This window comes from Schistocerca cancellata, chromosome 2 (assembly GCF_023864275.1).
Source record: "Schistocerca cancellata isolate TAMUIC-IGC-003103 chromosome 2, iqSchCanc2.1, whole genome shotgun sequence".
NCBI classification, from domain to species: domain Eukaryota; kingdom Metazoa; phylum Arthropoda; class Insecta; order Orthoptera; family Acrididae; genus Schistocerca; species Schistocerca cancellata.
Window position 1 is genome coordinate 866,810,654 of NC_064627.1, and position 26,945 is coordinate 866,837,598.

Below are 26,945 nucleotides of genomic sequence, written 5' to 3' on the forward strand. Positions count from 1 at the left end.
ACGCTCGTGCAAAGTCTATGGAGCATCTGATGTCGACAGAAGTACAGTTAGTCGATGGGCTCTGAGGGCGATGGGCGGAGCTCCACGATTTGCAGCGGTCGGGGAGACCATCCGCGGCTGTCACACCTGACATGATGCAGCGAGATGATGTTGTCATTCGCGAGGACTGACGCATTACGACTCGGCAGTTGGCGATGCATCTGTCAACCAGTAAAGGAAGGGTGGATGCAATTATCCGCACTCTTGGATATTCAAAAGTGTGTGCACGATGGGTTCCGCAGTGTCTAACGGTGGATTACAAATTACACAGAAAAACATTTGTCTTGATTTGTTGCAACGTTCTGAAGCTGAGGATCAGGCCTTCTTGTCCCGGATTGTAACAGGTAATGAAACCTGGGTTCACCATTTTGAGCTCGAAAGAAAATGGCATTCGATGGAATGGTGCCGTTCCCACTCCCCATAGAAGAAAAATTCAAATCAACTTCTTCCACCGGCAAGGTCATGAGCACCGTGTTCTGGGACTGTGAAGGTGTGATTGTCATTGATGTGATGCAAAGAGGCGGTACCATTAATTCAGAAGCATGTGTCAACACATTAACAGAACTCGAGACGCGGTTCCGGCGATTTCGGCGCCACAGCACTGCAGGAGATGTTTTGTTGCAACATGATAACGCTCGGCCCCACACAAGTCTGAGGACTGCTGTACACATCGCAAAACAGGGTTGGACAGTGTTACCCCATCCACTCTACAACCCTGACCTAGCCCCCTCAGATTTCCACTTATTTGGGCAATTAAAGGATGTCATTCGTGGAAGACTTTTTGAGGACGATGAGCAGGTGAGTCGCACAGTGAAGCACAGGCTCCGCCACCAGGGCAAGGATTGATTCCGAAAGGGCATACACGCCTTTCTTTTGTGCTGGAGGAAGGGATGGAGAATATGTGGAAAAACAGGGTGTGTAGATAAAACACCATTCTTTCCCTAGCTTCAATAAAGAATTATTGAAGAAAATAATGCGGTGCATTACTTTATGGGGAACCCTTGTAGCTGCTATTGAGATTTACTGCTCCCTCGCTATCGAACGCAGGAGTAAGTGTCGAGTACGTCCTACGCTAAGACCGCTGCTCCTTAAGAGTGATGCACTGTCAAATGTAAGGGCACCTTCCTGGTTTCTAGAAGAGACAGTTCTGCTGCAGTGTCTCGCTGCCCGCGCACGGGATCCCGGGTTCGATTCCCGGCGGGGTCAGGGATTTTCACTGCCTCGTGATGACTGGGTGTTGTGTGATGTCCTTAGGTTAGTTAGGTTCAAGTAGTTCTAAGTTCTAGGGGACTGATGACCATAGCTGTAAAGTCCTATAGTGCTCAGAGCCATTTGAACCATTTTGCTGCAGTACGGATAACATCTACATTTACATCTACATTTATACTCCGCAAGCCACCCAACGGTGTGTGGCGGAGGGCACTTTACGTGCCACTGTCATTATCTCCCTTTCCTGTTCCAGTCGCGTATGGTTCGCGGGAAGAACGACTGTCTGAAAGCCTCTGTGCGCGCTCTAATCTCCCTAATTTTACATTCGTGATCTCCTCGGGAGGTATAAGTAGGGGGAAGCAATATATTCGATACCTCATCCAGAAACGCACCCTCTCGAAACCTGGCGAGCAAGCTACACCGCGCTGCAGAGCGCCTCTCTTGCAGAGTCTGCCACTTGAGTTTGTTAAACATCTCCGTAACGCTATCACGGTTACCAAATAGCCCTGTGACGAAACGCGCCGCTCTTCTTTGGATCTTCTCTATCTCCTCCGTCAACCCGATCTGGTACGGATCCCACACTGATGAGCAATACTCAAGTATAGGTGGAACGAGTGTTTTGTAAGCCACCTCCTTTGTTGATGGACTACATTTTCTAAGGACTCTCCCAATGAATCTCAACCTGGTACCCACCTTACCAACAATTAATTTTATATGATCATTCCACTTCAAATCGTTCCGCACGCATACTCCCAGATATTTTACAGAAGTAACTGCTACCAGTGTTTGTTCCGCTATCATATAATCATACAATAAATGATCCTTCTTTCTATGTATTCGCAATACATTACATTTGTCTATATTAAGGGTCAGTTGCCACTCCCTGCACCAAGTGCCTATCCGCTGCAGATCTTCCTGCATTTCGCTACAATTTTCTAATGCTGCAACTTCTCTGTATACTACAGCATCATCCGCGAAAAGCCGCATGGAACTTCCGACACTATCTACTAGGTCATTTATATATATTGTGAAAAGCAATGGTCCCATAACACTCCCCTGTGGCACGCCAGAGGTTACTTTAATGTCTGTAGACGTCTCTCCGTTGATAACAACATGCTGTGTTCTGTTTGCTAAAAACTCTTCAACAGGTGCATCACAGAGCGTGTGTCAAATGCAGCAACTGAAAACTTACTCCAAAGTTGAAGTACTCGGGACAGTACAATTCTTGTGGGCAAAACATCTAAATCGCTCTCAGATTCGCTATAAAATTTCGCGATATATGATTGAAATGCAATATCGTATCATGCCGCAGTGAAACAGCGCCACCCAACTGACCAAGGCCGCACAGGTATGAGTTGATGGTGATTCGCTGCAGTCACAGAGTAAAGACGAAATGATCGTACGGGATTACTGGCCGGGAGGTCCCGTCTGGGATAGTTCGGCCTCAAAATTCTTTCTACACTCCTGGAAATTGAAGTAAGAACACCGTGAATTCATTGTCCCAGGAAGGAGAAACTTTATTGACACATTCCTGGGGTCAGATACATCACATGATCACACTGACAGAACCACAGGCACATAGACACAGGCAACAGAGCATGCACAATGTCGGCACTAGTACAGTGTATATCCACCTTTCGCAGCAATGCAGGCTGCTATTCTCCCATGGAGACGATCGTAGAGATGCTGGATGTAGTCCTGTGGAACGGCTTGCCATGCCATTTCCACCTGGCGCCTCAGTTGGACCAGCGTTCGTGCTGGACGTGCAGACCGCGTGAGACGACGCTTCATCCGGTCCCAAACATGCTCAATGGGGGACAGATCCGGAGATCTTGCTGGCCAGGGTAGTTGACTTACACCTTCTAGAGCACGTTGGGTGGCACGGGATACATGCGGACGTGCATTGTCCTGTTGGAACAGCAAGTTCCCTTGCCGGTCTAGGAATGGTAGAACGATGGGTTCGATGACGGTTTGGATGTACCGTGCACTATTCAGTGTCCCCTCGACGATCACCAGTGGTGTACGGCCAGTGTAGGAGATCGCTCCCCACACCATGATGCCGGGTGTTGGCCCTGTGTGCCTCGGTCGTATGCAGTCCTGATTGTGGCGCTCACCTGCACGGCGCCAAACACGCATACGACCATCGTTGGCACCAAGGCAGAAGCGACTCTCATCGCTGAAGACGACACGTCTCCATTCGTCCCTCCATTCACGCCTGTCGCGACACCACTGGAGGCGGGCTGCACGATGTTGAGGCGTGAGCGGAAGACGGCCTAACGGTGTGCGGGACCGTAGCCCAGCTTCATGGAGACGGTTGCGAATGGTCCTCGCCGATACTCCAGGAGCAACAGTGTCCCTAATTTGCTGGGAAGTGGCGGTGCGGTCCCCTATGGCACTGCGTAGGATCCTAGGGTCTTGGCGTGCATCCGTGCGTCGCTGCGGTCCGGTCCCAGGTCGACGGGCACGTGCACCTTCCGCCGACCACTGGCGACAACATCGATGTACTGTGGAGACCTCACGCCCCACGTGTTGAGCAATTCGGCGGTACGTCCACCCGGCCTCCCGCATGCCCACTATACGCCCTCGCTCAAAGTCCGTCAACTGCACATACGGTTCACGTCCACGCTGTCGCGGCATGCTACCAGTGTTAAAGACTGCGATGGAGCTCCGTATGCCACGGCAAACTGGCTGACACTGACGGCGGCGGTGCACAAATGCTGCGCAGCTAGCGCCATTCGACGGCCAACACCGCGGTTCCTGGTGTGTCCGCTGTGCCGTGCGTGTGATCATTGCTTGTACAGCCCTCTCGCAGTGTCCGGAGCAAGTATGGTGGGTCTGACACACCGGTGTCAATGTGTTCTTTTTTCCATTTCTAGGAGTGTATTTGACGCCACTTCGGCAAGTAGCTCGTCGACGATGATTAGATGAAATAACGAGGACGACAGAAACATAAATTCCCAGAGTGGAGAAAAATCGCAACCCGGCCAGCAATCGAAGCCGGGACCCCAGGATCTAGAGGTAGCGAGGCCAACCACGGGATCACTAATTGCGGCCGTCGCGGACTGACTATCGCGGGTGCTGCTCCGCAGATGCGTATCACAATAGGAAGTGATCACATCAGCGAGCGAGGTCGTCTGCAGTATCGGAAATTATGCTCAATCTGGACCCTGCAGCCATCGTCACCTGCACACAAAAGGTAAAAGTTTTACGGCCGTAAAGAGCAAGTGCCGTGGAAAATTAAGCACACAAAAGGCAAAGAGGTATATGGCCATAAAGAGTAAGTGCTGTGGAAAATTAAGAATAGGTATTGTTATCCTGCACGACAACGGAACACCCCACAATGCGCGCCAACACAAGCTTCGCCTCGACTTTTCGATGGGATGTTTGGGAGCATCTTCTATATACTCCAGATCTTTCGCCAAGCGAAACCCATCTCTTCACAGGCTGAAAGAATTATAGAAATGAGTGGAGTCTGTTCCGACAGAACAGACATTACTTATGATGAAGCAGCGGGTTAGGACAGTTAAATGAATATTTTTATTTTTGTGTTTTTGAGGGGGTGCATGGACTGGAAAGAGATGGGAAGGAAATAATGACTTCCAACTGCACAAGGCATTGCGGCAACGGAACGGTGAGAGTTGAAGCTCTGTGCATGATCGGGACTTGAGTCCTGATGCTCCGCTTCTCTAGAATGGTTTCCGTGACCGCCTCGGCATTCCAGAACACGCTTTCGTCAGACCGGCACGTCTGGGATAGCTCGGCCACAGAAGTCTTTCTATTTGACGCCACTTCGGAAAGTAGCGCGTCGACGATGATTAGATGAAATAACGAGGACAACAGAAACATAAACTCCCAGGGTGGAGAAAAATCGCAACCCGGCCAGCAATCGAATCCGCACCGCACCGACCTCGGCCTCCGCCTACTAGCCCCCTAGTCGCAAATTTTCGAGCATTGTAGGATTTCGGACGTTGATTGTGCATCCACATTGAAACTTTTCCATCAAATAGCTGTGGACACGAACGCGACGCCCGTCTGATGATACAGTTTCATTGCGGATGCACAACCATCGCCTCAACTCCTACGGGGCTCAGAAATCTTCGAGTAGGGGGTTAATTGGCTGGGGTCGTTCCATACGGTGAGCAGAACGCTGAGAATTCGGATCTGATGGAAAGCGTGACCCGATGGCCGAGGCTGTTATGGCAACCGTTCTATAGAACCGGAGCACCTAGGTTCGTGTCCTGGTCTGGTACAAGTTTTCAACTCTCGCAACTGCATTGCCGCAATGCCTTGCGCGGCCGGAAGGCATTGTTCCCTTCCCATCTCTTTCCTATCCCGTTTCCTTTCCATTTCTTTCACCTCAGAATATTCATGAAGCTGAAAGATCATCCGCTTGAACAAAAAATGCACCTGCCTGTAACCGACCTTTTTCACGCACAAGTTTTTTCCTTTCGGAGGACGAGTTATTGTACCGGTGCTTGGGAGGAAACACACCAAATTCAGATTAAAGTTTGAACGCGTGTGTTTGGAAGTTAGCCCCGAAGCATTTGCATTCTGGTGCGAAAACTGTGAAGATTGCTACTTTCCTGGCAGTGCGCATCTTCAGCGAAGGGTATTCAGCAATTCTGAAGACCATGACAATTATGGACGTCACCCTAGGACTCTGTTCGACGCAGTTCGCCAAGCATTCGGACGACCACCGGATTCAGGCGGCCGAAAACCGCTTTTCACCGGCCGTACGAGCGGCTCTCAGCAACGCAGGATGGCCCAGATCGAGCAGAATGCCCTCTGTGAGGAAGAGGAAGGACTAGTTTATGGACCCGGAATAGTAGATTGAATGTAAGGTGCATAATATTGCATTTATGTGTAGTCAAAACTTCAAAAGCCTTTTTGCCGAAATGACGCTTTTTTATCGCTCGGTATGGTAACTTCAAGTCTACTGAACCGATTGGCATGATTTTAAATTATCTAGGAGTTGTACCCCCCCCCCCCCCCATGAACCATGGACCTTGCCGTTGGTGGGGAGGCTTGCGTGCCTCAGCGATACAGATGGCCGTACCGTAGGTACAACCACAACGGAGGGGTATCTGTTGAGAGGCCAGACAAACGTGTGGTTCCTGAAGAGGGGCAGCAGCCTTTTCAGTAGTTACAAGGGCAACAGTCTGGATGATTGACTGATCTGGCCTTGTAACAATAACCAAAACGGCCTTGCTGTGCTGGTACTGCGAACGGCTGAAAGCAAGGGGAAACTACGGCCGTAATTTTTCCCGAAGGCATGCAGCTTTACTGTATGATTAAATGATGATGGCGTCCTCTTGGGTAAAATATTCCGGAGGTAAAATAGTCCCCCATTCGGATCTCCGGGCGGGGACTACTCAAGAGGATGTCGTTATCAGCAGAAAGAAAACTGGCGTTCTACGGATCGGAGCGTGGAATGTCAGATCCCTTAATCGGGCAGGTAGGTTAGAAAATTTAAAAAGGGAAGTGGATAGGTTAAAGTTAGATATAGTGGGAATTAGTGAAGTTCGGTGGCAGGAGGAACAAGACTTCTGGTCAGGTGAATACAGGGTTATAAACACAAAGTCAAATAGGGGTAATGCAGGAGTAGGTTTAATAATGAATAGGAAAATAGGAATGCGGGTAAGCTACTACAAACAGCATAGTGAACGCATTATTGTGGGCAAGATAGATACGAAGCCCACACCTACTACAGTAGTACAAGTTTATATGCCAACTACCTCTGCAGATGACGAAGAAATTGAAGAAATGTATGATGAAATTAAGGAAATTATTCAGATAGTGAAGGGAGACGAAAATTTAATAGTCATGGGTGACTGGAATTCGAGTGTAGGAAAAGGGAGAGAAGGAAACGTAGTAGGTGAATATGGATTGGGGCTAAGAAATGAAAGAGGAAGCCGCCTGGTAGAATTTTGCACAGAGCACAACTTAATCATAGCTAACACTTGGTTTAAGAATCACGATAGAAGGTTGTATACATGGAAGAACCCTGGAGACACTAAAAGGTATCAGATAGATTATATAATGGTAAGACAGAGATTTAGGAACCAGGTTTTAAATTGTAAGACATTTCCAGGGGCAGATGTGGACTCTGACCACAATCTATTGGTTATGACCTGTAGTTACTGAAGAAACTGCAAAAAGGTGGGAATTTAAGGAGATGGGACCTGGATAAACTGAAAGAACCAGAGGTTGTACAGAGTTTCAGGGAGAGCATAAGGGAAAAATTGACAGGAATGGGGGAAAGAAATACAGTAGAAGGAGAATGGGTAGCTTTGAGGGATGAAGTAGTGAAGGCAGCAGAGGATCAAGTAGGTAAAAAGACGAGGGCTAGTAGAAATCCTTGGGTAACAGAAGAAATATTGGATTTAATTGATGAAAGGAGAAAATATAAAAATGCAGTAAATGAAGCAGGCAAAAAGGAATACAAACGTCTCAAAAATGAGATCGACAGGAAGTGCAAAATGGCTAAGCGGGGATGGCTAGAGGACAAATGTAAGGATGTAGAGGCGTATCTCACTAGGGGTAAGATAGATACTGCCTACAGGAAAATTAAAGAGACTTTTGGAGATAAGAGAATCACTTGTATGAACATCAAGAGCTCAGATGGAAACCCAGTTCTAAGCAAAGAAGGAAAAGCAGAAAGGTGGAAGGAGTATATAGAGGGTCTATACAAGGGCGATGCACTTGAGACAATATTATGGAAATGGAAGAGGATGTAGATGAAGATGAAATGGGAGATACGATACTGCGTGAAGAGTTTGACAGAGCACTGAAAGACCTGAGTCGAAACAAGGCCCCCGGAGTAGACAACATTCCATTGGAACTACTGACGGCCTTGGGAGAGCCAGTCCTGACAAAACTCTACCATCTGGTGAGCAAGATGTATGAAACAGGCGAAATACCCTCAGACTTCAAGAAGAATATAATAATTCCAATCCCAAAGAAAGCAGGTGTTGACAGATGTGAAAATTACCGAACAATCAGTTTAATAAGCCACAGCTGCAAAATACTAACACGAATTCTTTACAGACGAATGGAAAAACTAGTAGAAGCCGACCTCGGGGAAGATCAGTTTGGATTCCGTAGAAATGTTGGAACACGTGAGGCAATACTGACCTTACGACTTATCTTAGAAGAAAGATTAAGGAAAGGCAAACCTACGTTTCTAGCATTTGTAGACTTAGAGAAAGCTTTTGACAATGTTGACTGGAATACTCTCTTTCAAATTCTAAAGGTGGCAGGGGTAAAATACTGGGAGCGAAAGGCTTTTTACAATTTGTAGAGAACCCAGATGGCAGTTATTAGAGTCGAGGGACATGAAAGGGAAGCAGTGGTTTGGAAGGGAGTAAGAGAGGGTTGTAGCCTCTCCCCGATGTTATTCAATCTGTATATTGAGCAAGCAGTAAAGGAAACAAAAGAAAAATTCGGGGTAGGTATTAAGATCCATGGAGAAGAAATAAAAACTTTGAGGTTCGCCGATGACATTGTAATTCTTTCAGAGACAGCAAAGGACTTGGAAGAGCAGTTGAACGGAATGGATGGTGTCTTGAAGGGAGGATATAAGATGAACATCAACAAAAACAAAACGAGAATAATGGAATGTAGTCGAATTAAGTCGGGTGATGTTGAGGGTATTAGATTAGGAAATGAGACACTTAAAGTAGTAAAGGAGTTTTGCTATTTGGGGAGCAAAATAACTGACGATGGTCGAAGTAGAGAGGATATAAAATGTAGACTGGCAATGGCAAGGAAAGCGTTTCTGAAGAAGAGAAATTTGTTAACATCGTGTATAGATTTAAGTGTCAGGAAGTCATTTCTGAAAGTATTTGTATGGAGTGTAGCCATGTATGGAAGTGAAACATGGACGATAACTACTTTGGACAAGAAGAGAATAGAAGCTTTCGAAATGTGGTGCTACAGAAGAATGCTGAAGATTAGATGGGTAGATCACATAACTAATGAGGAAGTATTGAATAGGATTGGGGAGAAGAGAAGTTTGTGGCACAACTTGACCAGAAGAAGGGATCGGTTGGTAGGACATGTTCTGAGGCATCAAGGGATCACCAATTTAGTATTGGAGGGCAGCGTGGAGGGTAAAAATCGTAGGGGGAGACCAAGAGATGAATACACTAAGCAGATTCAGAAGGATGTAGGTTGCAGTAGGTACTGGGAGATGAAGAAACTTGCACAGGATAGAGTAGCATGGAGAGCTGCATCAAACCAGTCTCAGGACTGAAGACCACAACAACAACAACAGGAGTTGTACCACTTTTATTCCGATCCATCAACTATAAATATTTTTACTTGGCCGACGAATTAAAAAAATCGATGAAAAAATCATTTATTTTCAAATGACCGCCATTTTGTTTCCTACGGTCCAAGTACCTTAAGCGAAGTACAACTCCTAAAGAACCTTATATACTTCGCTAACTTCAACTCAATTTTAATTTCAGACGAGCCGGCTTACCTGTGACATACCGCGCTTGGAGGTCTACATCGAAATTTTGTTTCGTTCCGACAGAATTTCCGCCTTTGCTCTTCGACATTTCCGGTCGAAAAAATTCCAGTTTGTAAAGGAAATATCAATAAAAATTTTGACCTAATTTGACATTGGTATCTAAAACACATCCTGAGAAAAAAATTCTCAAAGAACTTTCTTTTTCGAGCTAAAGATAGGAAACCTCCCCTTAAACGACATGACTGCGTCCAGCAAGATACTACTAATGCCGTATCCGAGCGTTACGTGTTTGTTTTTCCTACTCGCAACATTAACTTACATCTTTCTACATTTAGAACTAGCTGCCATTCATCACATCAACTAGAAATTTTTTCCCAAGTCTTCTTGTATCCTCTTACAGTCACTCAAATTCAAATGTTCAAATGTGTGTGAAATCTTATAAGACTTAACTGCTAAGGTCATCATTCCCTAAGCTTACACACTACTTAACCTAAATTATCCTAGGGACAAACACACTCACACATGCCCGAGGGAGGACTCGAACCACCGCCGGGACCAGCCGCACTGTCCATGACTGCAGCGTCTTAGACCGCTCGACTAATCACCCGCGGCCACTCAAATTCGCCACCTTCCCGTGCACCATAGCGTCATCAGCAAACAACCGCAGATTGCTGCCCACCCTGCGCGCCAAATCATTTATGTATATAGAAAATAATAGTGGTTCTATCACATTTACCTCGGGCACTCCTGATGCCGGAATGCTTGCAAGCTGCAGTCAGCTGATGGAGCAGTGGAAAGCGTGTTGTGGTTTGAATCTTGGTCACGTTTTCTGCAGCACTTTGTTGAGTGGCATTTATATTGGAATCCGGATTAGTGCCCAGCGCTATATGAACTGTCACTGTCTATGATACCTTGGAATATTATGCGTGTGCAGCTGAACCTCCAGGGCGGAAATCTTTTGTGATACACGGCCCTTCCAGGAAAATTAAAGATAAGCCGTACGTCTCTTCTGGTAACTAAAGTGAGTTGTTTGATGTGGTAAGTGTTTGAGCGTATTCCGTCCCAGGTTTGTAGACTGACTGTCTGGGGTTTCCTTTTCTAATTCGCGTGGTTCTTTTTAAAGAAGGAAATTTGTTCAGACATTGCAGGCGTTGCCGCGGGTTTGGTAGTGACCGTTACTGACGTAGCTAGCTAGCCACTATGGCTTGTGTTCATGAGATTATCTCCACTGTGGTTGTTTGGGGTTAACGTTGTACTGCACAGTTGTAAGAAGTGGTATCTTGACGTATGTTTTACCATGGTGTTGGGTGTATTTAACTGATTAATTTTTCTGCACCACAGTGTTGGGCGGGATGTGCGATGAAAAAAATTTATGTATTGTGTATTAAGAGATGTCTTGTAACAGTTTGTAGTTCGGTCTTATAAGTGATTTTATATGAACTGTGTTGCCTCTGTGGTTTTAGAATGTAAGTGGGGCTCCTCATGATAGTAGTATGCTTGTTAAATGTTGAGCCTTTATCTGAGTGAGTTTTGTATTTAGCCGTATTTTCCCGTATGTGGTTTCTGGATTTGTTAATGTATTTTGAAGAGTTAACTTTAAGTTCGGACCGAGTTATAATATCCATTTCTCGGCCGGGGCTAGATGGAAGTTCAATAAACACAGATGAAATTTTTTTCGATAAGCATTGTAACCGCTCTTGGCCAATGGTATTTTTCTTCAGATGGCCGAAGTCATTTTCTTAAGTAATCTGTAAGTGATTGGCCACATGGAACTTAAGTATTGACGTCTTGTAGTTATGGATGCACCTCCGTCTAAATAGCTACCAACCTTACTGATTGAATTACTATTCTATTATACTATTTTTCTCTATTCCTTGGTTTACAAATCTGGTTTTATAAAATTTTTAAGTAACAGATTGTATGTGTTAATTCGTAAATATCTTTAGTTGTCACTCTGCAATTTAATAACCAGACCTCGCTCCACTACTTACTGTGCAACACGAAATGGTCAGATTCATGACTGAAATCGATCGTCTTTAACAAAAATAAAGTAGTATAGCTGTGTGTTATACGAAGCAATTTTTAAAATTTACTTGGGCTGACATAATAATATGTAACATACTTTCTGAAGTGCCGTCGTATGAACGTTACTTGTGACGTCACACCATTTCAAGATCCATACTCTCTCAAGTACGATCAAAACAACAAAACAAAATCATTCTCACACGTTCATCATAAGTGACACATGATACTCCAGAGACCAAATCGGATCCTGACTAACTTCTTAGCAGATTAAATTGCAGTACCAGAATGTCGTTAACCTTCGTGCCATCTTCGCTTTCCGTCTCCATAACATACAGGCAATTGTTTTGAAAGAAATTTATTTTTAAGGCAATTAGGAACAGAAATGATACAGGCAATTTATAAGAACTTTATCCTTTGATCGATATCTGTGCCCGTTGCCTGTTTTGTCCAATATTTATTATTACTGTTTTCCATTCAGGCCCGAAAACTGCAAGCAGATTCCACTGTCTCGTTACTAGCTCTAACAGCTCTTCCCATGAGGAAGACCGAGATTACCTTTTTGTTTAGCTGCTTGTGTCAACTGTATCTAAACTGCAGCCCTCCCTGCGTCCCGTGCCGTTAACGATTTGTAGCCATCATCCAAATTTAGTACTACCAGCGATAAAATGATTAAAATACAAAAAGTATTCTGCTCATTGTCATGGGAACGGTGAGAGCTTGCCCATGGCCTTCCTTGTAGACCATAGAGGACTTGGGACACGTGTTAATCCCACAGCATGTGTGACCAAACACCTCAGACGAGTGTCCCTAAGTGCACCACAGCACCTGCTAGGATGGAATTTAGGCAATAGTAATGGTGGAGTTATTTTACGAATTTCATACGGTTGCACCTATTTCCGCCTAATCATCGTGCACGCAATAATATAAAGAGGACAACACAGCGGGCGCATCAATCCAGTATCAGCCAATCTCATTGTCTGGTAATTGAAATGTCCTGCTGTTACAGTTAAATATTAAAATCCAATTTCTCTTTTGCTGAGTTATCAATTTTCTTCTGGCATTGGTTCCATTTACAAATGCATGAAGTTATTCATGAAGGATTGGATTTATGTAGCAGTAAACGGTATCGCGCAGAATGCTTCAATATAATTTCGGAACGTCAAAGAACGACGTTAAAAAAGTCTTGTACAGTAGAGGAAATCACCAGAACAATATCGGCGCCACCAACTCTTGGAACGGACTAAATTAAAAGTTCCTATACACTAGTTTCCACTAAAAACTGCTGTAGCTGCCATTGGAAATTTTCATGTGTATAAAAAGGAACGAAAAATTGCATTTGGATGTTGCCTCCAGAGGAACACTGAAGCATAATCTCTTTTTCTTTGTGAGATAAACGCTTAATAAGATTGACAATAAGTCCGGAATTGATTTGATTACATGTGGACAGTAGGTGAAAATGCTCTACTACGCAGATGTAAAACTGCCACAAGATACAAAAATAAAAGAACATATTCTTAAAATAGAGCCAATACTTCACCCAGTTCACATTTCAATGTCTAGCATCATTAAAAGAAGTGGATGTGGGAATTGTGAGATACACTCAGTGTTATCTTGAAATACGATCGTTCCCAAACTTACTAGTCTCAGCAGAGCCAAACATTTTTTTTTCTGTGAGCGATCAGAAACCTCAAGTGCGTGGTAAATTAATTTAGTGCCAATCCTAAGACTTTTCTTAGTTCACATGTTTTCTCGGGCAGTGTCAATCTCCACGTTGCGTATGTCATTGTACAATATTGGACCACGTAAATGTGGAAATTGAGAGGCTATGTACCCTCCCCAGAGTTAAGGGATACAACGAAAAACGTATGCAAAAATCATGTCCGAAAATAAGAAGAGAGACAGAGACGAGGGCAAAAATGACTTGCTCTTCTACAGTATACGCAGGAAGTCATTTATGTGTGGGGGAACTTGTTAACCGTCTGCACATTAAAACGCTCTATCGCAGCAACGACGGAATTAAAGACCTGCTGTCGACCACGTTAGGTGACGTGTATATACTACACGCTCATGGAGGATACGAGGTCAGTAAGGAGTATCTTACGAGGACCTATTGGGCCACGGCGTTACACACAACTCGGACTACAATATGCGAAGGAAACACACCAAAATGAATGTCGAAATCGTATACAGTTTGGGGTCCGTAGGGTAGCAAAAATCACGGGATAGCGATATGCACATATACTGAGGGCGGCAGTATAGCGTACACAAAGTATAAAAGGCAGTGCTTTGACAGAGGCAGATTTGTCATTTGTACTCAGGTGATCCAGGTCAGAAGGTTTCCGATATAATTATGGCTGCACGACTGGAATAAGACTTTCAACGCGAACTGGTAGTTGGAGGTAGACGCATGGGACATTACATTTCTGAAATCATTAGAGAATTCAATGTTCTGAGACCCTGAGATCCGAGAATACCAAATCTCAGGCATTACCTCCACCACAAGCGATGTAGTGGCCGACGGCCTTATGATGAAAAGCAGCGGCGTTTGCGTAGAGTTGTCAGTGGAAAACCGTGGCCTGGTCAAATGAGTCCCGATTTCAGGTGGTGAGAGCTGATGGCAGAGGTCGAGTGTGTCGCAGATCCCACTAAGCCATGGACGCAAGTTGTCAACAGCGTATTGTGCAAACTGGTGGTGGCTCCATAATGGTGTGGACACTGTTTACATGAAATGGACTGAGTCCTCTGGTTCAACTGAACCGATAAGTGACTGAATTGGTTATGTTCAGCTACTTGGGGTCCATTTGGAACCGTTCATGGACGTCATGTTCCCAAACAACGATGGAGTTGTCACCGGACCACAGTTGTTCTCGATTTGTTTGAACAACAATCGGGGCAATTAGAGCGAATGATTTGGCCACCCAGATCGTCCGACGTGAACCACATCGAACATTTATGAAATATAATCAAGTTGATGTACAACAAGCTGCAGCGGCAACAATTTCACAGTTATTGACGGCTAAAAGGATAGCATGGCTCAGCATTCCTGCAGTGAACTTTTAGCGACATATTGAGTTCGTGCACGTTGAGTTACTGCACTATACCGGACAAAAGAAGGTCCGACACGATATTAGGAGGTATCCTATGACTTTATCACCTGAGTTTTGATCGAGTCCTAGTAATGAAACACCGGTTCTCAGCCGCGTATTGTACGCAATTCTCAGGAAATATTTGTGCAAATATATTTGATTAACTCTCTCCGCTGCGAAATTTATGCTCTTCCCAGTCAGTAACTTCGGTTTCTACATCTACATCTACATCTACATGTATACTCCGCAAGCCATCCAACGGTGTGTGGCGGAGGGCACTTTATGTGCCACTGTCTTTACCTCCCTTCCCGGTTCCAGTCGTGTATGGTTCGCGGGAAGAACGACTGCCGGAAAGCCTCCGTGCGAGCTCGAATTTCTCTAATTTTACATTCGTGATCTCCTCGGGAGGCATAAGTAGGGGGAAGCAATATATTCGATAACTCATCCAGAAACGCACCCTCTCGAAACCTGGACAGAAAGATACACCGTGATGCAGAGCGCCTCTCTTGCAGAGTCTGCCACTTGAGTTTGCTAAACATCTCCGTAACGCTATCACGCTTACCAAATAACCCTGTGACGAAACGCGCCACTCTTCTTTGGATCTTCTCTATCTCCTCCGTCAACCCGATCTGGTACGGATCCCACACTGATGAGCAATACTCAAGTATAGGTCGAACGAGTGTTTTGTAAGCCTCCTCCTTTGTTGATGGACTACATTTTCTAAGGACTCTCCCAATGAATCTCAACCTGGTACCCGCCTTAGCAACAATTAATTTTATATGATGATTCCACTTCAGATCGTTTCGCACGCATACTCCCAGATATTTTACAGAAGTAACTGCTACCAGTGTTTGTTCTGCTATCATATAATCATACAATAAAGGATCCTCCTTTCTATGTATTCGCAATACGTTACATTTGTCTATGTTAAGGGTCAGTTGCCACTCCCTGCACCAAGTGCTTATCCGCTGCAGATCTTCCTTCATTTCGCTACAATGTTCTAATGCTGCAACTTCTCTGTATACTAAAGCATCATCCGACACTATCTACTAGGTCATTTATATATATCGTGAAAATCAATGGTCCCATAACACTCCCCTGTGGCACGCCAGAAGTTGCTTTAACGTCTGTAGACGTCTCTCCATTGAGAACAACAGTGATGTTATCAACAATTGAAAAACACAACTCTGATGAGAAACCATCATGTTACAGGTCATGATGTGCTCCTGAAAAACTTAGATAAGTTTGAAACCATACGCAATTTTTGGCAGAAGATTAAATGTCACTTCTGTTTCTATCTCAGTTCTCCTTTCGAATCGTATATGATTTTGTATTATTGATCTTAGGTATCTTTTCATATTTATCAGGTTTTACGGCAGTTCTGTTCCTACTGAAAAGTTTGCATAGATCGAGAAGATGCACTTAACCACGAACGATTCGCCATAATTTAGCGAACCTGCCACCGACTGAAATATATTCGCTAATGAAGCCGTATAGTGAGCAGCGTGTATGTAAAACGGGCTTATTAATTATATAACATGTTTAAAAATGAAAATCGCATTTCAGAGACGCCTACGGTACTGATTTCCTGGATGAGAAATAAATATTTCATGAGCCGCGTAACAGCTACACAGCGTACTTACGGCCCATCATCGTTTACAAAGCTTTTATTTAAGAGAGCCCCAATTTTTAACTAAAAATCCCCGAAATTCTGCTCCATGGAAACAAATCTTTGTTTAAAAATAGTATTTCTACACGATGAACCTCATGCTGTGTACTTTATCTGCGTGCGCATTCTTCGAAAATTTCACGTAGAAAAACTGGAAATAGTTTTTGCCAGATACGACAGAGTAGCCAAATTGATAACTACATGATTGTGTAACAGTCTTAAACTGCTGAAACTGTTAGGATTAGAGATTTAGGATTGTGTTCGTGGTAGTGTATTGATATTCCTCATTACTTGTGTCGGATTACAATCTTAACTGTGTTGTTAATATTAGTTGTGACATTAAAAGTTAAAATGCTGGGACAATTTTGTTTTAGAACGACAGTTTTACTTTTGAAATTTTCTGATGTTATTGTTATGTGAAAAACGTCGCTCACTGAAAGAGTACGCTTTTTGCATGGGGCGGCTACGCTGGCAGCCTACGCGATACGTGTGACTTCTTTTTCATTTTTTGGAAACCTTTTTCGCAAATGTAACTACGATAATTATTATTATCAGTGGCAGAACTTCACCTGGAACGTCGGTGTGCTGCCTATCAATCAGCTCATCGTGTACTGATCTTATTCTTCACTTAAAACTGTAAGGTCCTTTTGGAATATTATGTATAATTTTAGATTTTTTAAAACAAGAACGTAATGGAGCCATTATTAATGTGTAAACATTAGAAAAGTGAACCATATGTTAACATTTTACTGAGATTTTCAAGACAGGTGTAATACCGTGTGTGGCAAATGTAAGGTGGGCAAAATACAGTTTGTCTGTTGAATAGTGCATCTTGAGATAGGCAGCCCAGCTTACACCACCTGGCTAAAATGCAGATTATGTAAGTGGGATTGCCTATCTATTTCACAGACCACTTTTATTTTGTCCACTGTGTACAAGGTGATTCCGTGATGATCCTAGAAAGTTAGTGGGACGATGGAGAAGAGTAAAAGTATCAATTTGAGGTCAGGTCCCCCGTCCGGAAAGGATCAGGTAGAAAGTTATAAGCGAAAGTCATTCTGACACCTCTGGCAGTGAAATACATGTATCGGTATTGCTGTTACTAAGATTTTAGGATGGACAGCTTTCAGAGGTGGTGGTATCGACCAAAACAAGGAAAACAGTCCAGTAAACTTGGGCTCTTAAACGCATACTTTAAGAGCTATGGACACTTGTTCGATGGAAGAGATGTGTCCGCAATATAGAAGATGAACAAGAGCTCGTAGCTATTAAGGTATGCATTTGAGAGCCCATGATAACTAAAAATGTTTTTATCCTTTTGGTCCATTCTACCACTTCTGAAACTCGCCCACTCTACAGTCTTAGCAACAACGGTAACGGTAGACGTATTTCACGGAGATATCAGAGAGTTTTTCGCTTATAAATTTCGACCAAATCGTTTCCAGATCGGGGTCCCTTAACTCGAATTGATACATTTATCCATCTCAATCATCCCTGAAAGTTTGTAACATAATCATGGAATTACCCTGTATATGGAAAAGAAATGTTATTTCTTTCTGAAACAAAAGTACAATGAATAATATTTTCACAATCACAGCGATACAATGCATTTTCTAGTCTATAATTGCATTCCTTCGTGTTGCATTTTCAGTCATACCGTTAAAAAACTTTAACACTAAATAACATGAGAAACGTTTCTTGACTTATGTGTACTTGACTAAATTACTCATACAACACATACGTTTAATCTATGATGCAAATTCCAACAAGAGATGAGAAATTAGAATTTTTTTCAGTTTTTCTTTCTGTTCTAGAGCATTAACAAGTTTGTACTTTTGTAGATGATTCTTAAAAACTAATACGAACACTGAGTACACATGTGCATGTAATTGTGACAGGAGATGATCGGCAGACACAAGATAATCAGACACAGAGATGGCAAACATAATGAGACAGAGAAGGAGAATAGGAGAGAGAGAGAAGAGAGAGAGAGAGAGAGAGAGAGAGAGAGAAGAGCAGGCCGCAGTCCGTAGTCTCCAAGTGCACACGACACAGCAGGCAGCACACGAGCAGGGGGCGGGGGTGCCGTGGGGCGGTGAGGGGGTGATACATGCAGCAGTCGGGTGCAGCCGCCACAGGCGCCCGAGCTGACTCCGTGGCAGGTTATGAGGTTTCTACACAGTCAGTTTAGACGTTTTCTTTAAATTTTGGTTTTCTGTTACCATTCCATTCAGTCAGGGTAACCTGATTCTAATTTCTTAGTACATCGATCTATACTTCATCATAAATAGCCTAAATATGTGCACCAAAGAAAAATTCAGGGTAGAAAACTGTAAAAGTATGAGACAGAAATCCTGACGAGTACTAACTGCTGATAGACCCATACGAGGTGTGATCAAAAAATACCGTGATTAATTTTATTAGACGTTTGATGGTTACTGGGTCCACAGCCTTTGTGAAAATTTTTTCCGCTTTTGGCTGTTAAAACAGTATTTATTGTGATTTGCAATTGCGACAGGTTGTCATTTTCAGGAAAAGGAAGACGGCTTGGTTATTTGGAAGACATCGGTAGGGCATTTCGTGAACAGCCAGAATGCATTTTGAATGAACAGACTGACCTTACCAACGCCAAATTCCTGGTCTACTCCAAGAACATCTTATAATCTAGTTAGTCCTAGCAAATGTTGTAGGCCGCGCTACGCTTAATAATACTTCATAACTCTCCTACGTTCATGTGTTTCTTGCAATTGTTGTACGTATGTGGACCACAGCTTTCATCTATATCTGAGATTTTAGATCCTTTTCTATATCTTTATTTTTGGATATTGGTTTATTTTGACCTAATAGTCACTTCATATTTACCTATTTTGAAAATAAATTCTCACTATCTTTTGTAGATTTCCTTTTTATTTCACAGATATTTCCCTCACTTTTCTGTGCACGCATTTCCCAAAGCACATCATGTCGACTTCATTTATTAGGATCTTTGGACCCCATAGCTGTGTTTACATCTTTGCTGCTTTTGTGATCCACGCCTACGACATGAAATTTAAAGTTCAAGTTCATGTAATTATTTCACCAGCTCTAAAATGTATACAGTAGACGGAACAGCTGTATATTATTGAGTGGGTTACAACATTACATGTAAGTTGCTTCAAAATATTCACTTTCAGTGTTTGTCAATTTCATACCTACGGATAATATATTTGACGACTAACCCTTTTCAAAATGCTTGAACATGAGTAACATGTCTAAATTGCAATCGCAATAAATAAAGTTTTAACAGCCAAAATCTGAAATTTTTTTTTTTTGAAAATTTTATTTACGTTTAAATGGAATTTGATTTAACCTCCTTAAAAGTACTGTCCCTGTCCAGCAATGCACTTATTCCAAGTTGTATCCATGACTGGATGCATGTCTAGAAGCCTACTTCTAGAACGGCATTCAGCTGCTCTGACGTGTCCCTCCAATCAGAAATGGTACCAAAACATTTTCTTTGAAGCACAATTTTTGGAAGACCAAGAAGTCGCATGGTGCTAAATCTGGTGAATAAGAAGGATGTGGACAGACAGGGACACTTTTTCCGGCCAAAACTCGCGAATCAAAAGCGAGGTGTGGCACGGCACGTTGTCGTGATGAAGAAGGAAGCCATTGGCCAATTTTTCCGGCCTCTTCCTCCGTTAATCCATTCGCGAACGTTATAGTATGCCGCTGTACAATTCGGCGTTTGCAGTTGTTCCCCTTGGGACGAACTCTGATTGCGCTATGCCCTCAATAGCGGTAAAAACAACGAGCATGACTTTGACATTCGATTTTGACTAACGTGCCTTTTTAGGATGAGGAGATTCCTTGATTTTCGATTCGTCTCGGAGTCATACTTGTTTTCATCTCGAGTTATAATTTTCGACGTGAAGTATGGATCGTAATGAAGATGATACTTCAATTCCACGCAATATGACTCACGCTTTTCGTTCTGTTCATCACATGAAAGTCTGGGCACAAATTTTGCACTCACACGTCTCACTGCAAATTATCGGTTAAAATGCTTTGCACGGACCCGCACGAGATGCTAAATCCTCCAGGAAGCTCTCGACTAGTTATTTGCTGTTTGAACTAACAATTTTTGCGCTTTTTGCAGATGCCTGTTTAAGAAAAAATTGAGGTAACTATGTGTAATACATTAGAAAGCGAGATACTAAAACGATCTTATATTCATAGCCAGAAGGTACGCCGTACAGACTGAAACTAGTAGCACATCTCAGTAAAATTTTTATAGCAGCTGATATTGTAGCTCCAGAAATACATATTTCATTAAACTTGTTACAGTTGTAGAGCACCACTTACAAAGATATTTTATATCGTACTCTTCCTTTATGGTCTTCCCCAAAGTAATAATAGTTCCGAAATCTGTAGTTATTTCGTGTACTTTTATATGTACTAATAATCTCGGTTCCTAAAGGTAAGTAATGCCCAGAAATTCTCATTATAAGGATCATTTTGCTGATACACCGACACAGAGTAAAGTCACAATCAAGACTCCCAGCAAGGCACAAAGAGGAACACCAACCCACTTTTCAATCTGATGACGTATACCTGACACCTCGGGGTGCACGGTTTATGCTTCAAAACTGGTCAGCCCCTCAAGCCACCTTGATTTTCTCTGGATTTCCAGAAGATGGCATTAATACTTGCTTCAGCAAATCCGTTACTATTTCCTTACCTATCTTTTGATCGTCTGTGGTGTGAGTAAACCTTCTGTAATGTTCTCTGATCTCTTGATGATGATCTTTTGATAATCAGCAATATAATGGCCTCAATATCGACGAAGAAGTGAGAGTTTTGCAGGTACCAGTTTCGAACCCTAAGCATTCATGTTTAGCACTTGAGTTTCATCCTGTTGCTGCCGTTTAGCGATCGCGACTGCAGTAAACATGCCACCACATAGCCTGTATCTAGTTTCTGACTAAAACAAAGCTTTATGAATGACACATATTTTTGAAATTTATTTTAACAAACATTACAAGTGTTTGCTTAGAAGAGATACGCATAAACATACGTGGAAGCAACTATATACAGGGCGTTCCAAAATCTGTAAATCAAACGTTTAGGGGAGACAGATCACGTTATGCGGAACAACTTTTGCTAGAGACAAAATTTTCACTAACGGTTCCCAGTGACGATAGGCGTCATTTATTATTGGTTATGTCTATAGTTGTAAAACTACTATAGGCTACCGTAGGCTAAGTAGCCGTCGGCTACTGAATTTTCGTAATATCTGTGGTGAGTAAAGGTCGTACCCACGCTAAATTTGCGTTAGGTGTGTCGCATACCAGACGGGCGTTACCTCTTAATGATAGCTTTCTTGTCCGATCAGTGTCTTACTAGATTTCAACAAAAACCGAAACGGTAAACTGTCTAGAAACTGAGTGAGGATATACAAAGAACTGTAAGCTACGGAACATTTTTCTTCTACACAGATATCCTCCTGTCTTGAAACTTCCTGGCAGATTAAAACTGTGTGCCGCACCGAGACTCGAACTTAGGACCTTTGCCTTTCGCGGGCAAGTGCTCTACCAACTGAGCTACCCAAGCACGACTCACGCCCCCTCCTCACAGCTTTACTTCTGTCAGTACCTCGTCTCCTACCTTCCAAACTTTACAGAAGCTCTCCTGCGAAACTTGCAGAACCAGCACTCCTGAAAGAAAGGATATTGCGGAGACATGGCTTAGCCACAGCCTGGGGGATGTTTCCAGAATGAGATTTTTACTCTGCAGCGGAGTGTGCGCTGATATGAAACTTCCTGGCAGATTAAAACCGTGTGCCGGACCGAGACTCGAACTCGGGACCTTTGCCTTTCGCGGGCAAGTGCTCTACTGAAGTAAGGCTGTGAGGACGAGGCGTGAATCGTGCTTGGGTAGCTCAGTTGGTAGAGCACTTGCCCGCGAAAGGCAAAGGTCCCGAGTTCGAGTCTCGGTCCGGCACACAGTTTTAATCTACCAGGAAGTTTCATATCAGCGCACAGTCCGCTGTAGAGTGAAAATCTCATTCTGAATGCTCCTGTCTGTTTTAAAAAATAAATAGTATTTACAGCAAGATTGAACTTGTCAGTATTTAATTCAGGTTTTATTCGAAAACTGCTAAATTGTAACGTGAAGCTGAGAGGTATTGCAGTAAAAATAAAGAAATCACTCCATATTTATCATATGGCGCTAGAAAACGTGATTTCCTCAATAAAAAGGCAAAATAAAGAAAACTGCAAAAGAAAACTATATAAAACATTATTTCAATACTTCGTTAAACTGTTATAAATCGTGTTTCTGTTATTGATAAACAAGTTTCGCATTTATCAATAATAACAGGAAGCTCTTGCCTTTGATCATGATGGAGAACGTTGTACTGAGTATAAAACTGTTATTATATAGATTTTTTTATGTTTGTGCACGTAACCTCTACTTGTATGAATGTAATTGCTTTGATTACATAAAAGGTCAAAAGATATGCGACCAACTAATTTGTATTACTTATGAAATGCTGTTTACATTCTGTAAGGATATCAGATACGCAATGGACTAACACTGAATTATGCGCTAATCGAAGAAAAAAAGTGAAATTATTGGCTCCCAGTTTCTCTCTAACACATTCATTTCTGTTTTGTTCCCCTGCCAATGTTATCAATACTAAAGGTAATCCTACCATTTCCTACGTCATTTACGTAGTGTACCAAAACTATCGAATCGTAATTTCGGTGAGTGCAACTCTAGTTATTCCCCTGAGAAGGGCAAGGTATAGGCACTTCGCGGCGTTCATATGCATTGTGTGCTGCCTACAAGCCAGTCATCTGCTCCGTTTGAAAGGCGGTAGTGAAGATCGCAAAATATCATTCTCTACTTAGACAATCATTCTTAAGGTTTTCTTGGTGAAAATCACTCTGTCAATTCAATGGGGTTAGGAAGCATGCAGATTCAACTCATCTAGTTAGTAGACCCCGACAGATCGCTATAATCTCGTCGACTCACTGCCAGCGAATTCAGAAGAAGATGTCTGGCGTCGCCAGGAAGCGTCGAACGTCGTTTCCTACGACGTGATCGATCACCCTTAGACATTTTACGGCAACACCTTGAAACACCCTGTAGATGCTCGCTTCCATTTGTGCGCACACATATTTCTTTCCAAGCATAAAACAAGTGAAGTTTTTTGAAATAAATTTGATGATACATTGCTATCTTTTTCCTGAACTATTGTTGTGGCATATATCTCTCTTAGCATCCTGGCTTTATTCATTACTTATAGACGTATTTTCCGGTCCTTTCCATCATCAAAAGCAAGTATGTAGTGAATCTATTTTTTCTTCTATCTTTTGACCTAATATGAATCGTGATTTACTGTAGTCACTCCTGGTATGTGGCCTTCAGTACGAAGACTCTTTAGACAGAGTACCGCCATAGTCTATCCTGTGCCCGCTGTATTTCCGAATAACTATTGTATCGTACATCCGCCTGAACTTGTTTACTGTATTCATTCTTTGGACTCCCTCTACAATTTTTACCCTCCACTCTTCCTTCCGTCAGCAAACCCACGATTCCTTGATGCCTCAGCATATTTCCTGCCAACTGAGCCCTTCTTTTAGGCAAGTTATGCCATAAATTTCTTTTTTCACAGTTCGACTTAGTACCTCCTCATTATTCGATCTACCCATGCTATCTTCAGAATCCTGCTATGACATGCCAAACAACAAGGGTTTTCCTCTCTTTTTCCATTACAGTGTATTCGACGTCCGTAAGTATCGCAACCATTTGAGACAGATCATAGATATTTTTGCAGCGTAAATACAACTCGGGAGCGTGAACCTCTGTGCAAAAATTGGAAGTCATTCTTAACTATTAAAAAACTATATTAAAAAACTAAAATCCCGCCTCTATTGCGAAAAAAGCATCTAGTGTTAACCTAGGTTTCGGCATAGATAACTTCACCTTCTTCAGAACAACAATAAAACCCACAAATGCCTAAGAAGACCTTTGTCAATGATTAAAAGAACACCATAGCTATACATTTATAAACGAAAAAAAAGGAAAACACAAACAGTACATATGTACAAAGTCAAAACCACTACTTAACTTAATGGTGTACGCTCCACCTCACACCGGCCTATGTTCGATGGGCCATGACCCGCCATAAACCCTTATGTGTGCAAAAATTGAAAGTCATTCTTGTGTGTATCTGTGTTAATATCAAAAGTTATAATCGTTGAATGAGCACAAATAACATCACTCAATGGAATATCCTCGTAAAGGGGCGGAATATTTCTCTTGTCTCAAACATCATCAAGTAATAGCAGCGATATTTTAATACGCTATGGAAGCCAAAGGAGTCATTTCGAGCACCTGTAGGCTGCTGTGATAAGGTATACAGTCCATGACACAATGCAAACATCAGGAAAATGCGACGCACGTTTTAAACATGAACGTACTGTCCTATCACTGACAGACAAGGCAACATGTTGACACATAAATGCAAACATAGCAAAATTCCTCTCAAACTTGATCCGAGTTGCAATAACAATCGTGCAGGGTTGTATAAGGTAACGCAGCGTCCTGAACTGTGACTATAAGAAATTTGGAACGAATCACTGTTCCGCAAGATATTTTAACGAAACAAGCAGTTTTCAGAAAGCTGCATAACAACATCACATTTATGATATTGCTCTTCTAGCATCTTTCGAATTGCTGCGTTCCAGTAGACAATGATGTTACCCTAGCCTGGAAGGAACAATTATTATTCTGCAACTCGACACCAAGGGAGAGAATATGCACGGAGAGACACACACATACAAAACTAAGCCCTAAAGGCAAACATTTTTACAAAACACAGGAAATGTAGGACTGCTTTCCGTCAACGGCATACGTTATTTTATAAGATAAACAGAACATGACCGTGGAGGGGTGTTTTCATTTAATTTTCTGCTTACAGAGTAGCTCTGGTATGGATCGTGAACTCTTCGTCGAGCTCCCTGCAACAGACGAAACGAGAGTGAAGGTGGGTGGGGCGGGGTGGATGCATGGGATGTTAGGTTGTGGGGTAGAGGGTGGCGGCTGCCGGCTCGAGTTCCTTGTAGGGGGTGCTAGGGGGTAGGGGGAGGTGCACACGTCACGTCCCAGAGGCTCGTGTGCGGGGCGGCAGCAGAACTCTTTCACAAATTCGGGTCCGGCAACCTCAGACAAGCTGAAAAGTCGATTATGCATGCGCATCTCGTCAGAGAACGCTACACTGAAATCAATGTGTGTACCAGACATGCCAACCAATCACAAGTCGGGACCAAAAAAAGAGAAAAATATAGGAGGCAGGCGTAAATCTAACATTTATTGTTTATCAAAATCAAAATTAAAAGGAAGAAAAATCTATGTCAGTAAAATATTGTGATCTTCTTTCCAAGGCAAAACTATTAGCTAGGCTGAATATACAAATATTATTTGGAGTGGAGGAATGAGAGCTTTAACTTGCAGCTTACTTATGATTGGGTGTCTCTGCGTAGAGCCATCTGAAACATTTGAAATTTCAGTGCAGATAAGCAATATTCACATGTAAATCCACTCTACCATTTTTGAAGCGCATTTTAAAGGATAATTTTGGAAGTGTCTTTGTATTAATCAGAAGGAAATGATTTACCTTGTTGTGATGTAATATATTATCAGAGAAACAAAAATTTAAAAGGTTTTCTTTTAAGAATATTACTACTTAAAATGAATTAATTTGTGTATTTAATTTACCTGCTTTAAATCGAAGTCATTAAGATTATTTTAAGAAATTTCTAATGATAATTACGAATTTAATTCGAAAAATGATTAGGATGTGAATTAATTTTTTGTACTACTTGATGTATAGAGGATGAGGTCAGTAAGTGCTGTCAAACATTCCTTGGATATTTTCTAGATTCACCATTTATTATTTTACGCGGGTTTGATACAGTATGTTCAATGTTTTTAAAAGAATTCGCTTATGTTGTTGTAAATGTGTTGAAATCTTTTCTTCAAGAATTCTAGATTCTTAAGCTTGTGAAATTGTTGGATTTCTACACTTTTCGCATCTTCTAGTGAAATATAAATTTCTGAAATATATTCCAGTAACGCCAAAGTTTCGAATGACACTAATATGATGGCTTTTTCACAGTTCCTTTCTGATTCCGTACTTCAAAACTCATATTCACGCCATAAGTTAACATTTCTGTAAGTGTTTCGCATCCTGTGGCAAAAATTCAGATTACTTTACAAGGCTTATGTCAATTGAGTCCATTATTGCTGTGTGTTTCGTCTTGGTGCAGCATCAGCTATAAGTAACATATGAATCTAAAGCAAAATATTTGCTTTTGGCGAATTTTGCATGTTGAGAACAAAACGCCACGAATTATAGTGTGAAGGTACTCAGGCTTCCACGTAGCAATTACTG

The 26,945-nt window shown here is 42.5% G+C and overlaps 1 protein-coding gene across 1 annotated transcript in view; it reads right to left on the reverse strand.

Annotated features, from left to right (window-relative positions):
- LOC126159435 (voltage-dependent T-type calcium channel subunit alpha-1G-like) overlaps nucleotides 1-25,562 on the reverse strand; it is a 633,155-nt gene extending 607,593 nt beyond the window's left edge. The window contains exon 1 of the mRNA XM_049916549.1: nucleotides 25,471-25,562. Within this exon, the coding sequence (XP_049772506.1) occupies nucleotides 25,471-25,562 (92 nt within the window). The remainder of the gene's footprint in view (nucleotides 1-25,470) is intronic.
- Nucleotides 25,563-26,945: the final 1,383 nt, after the last annotated feature.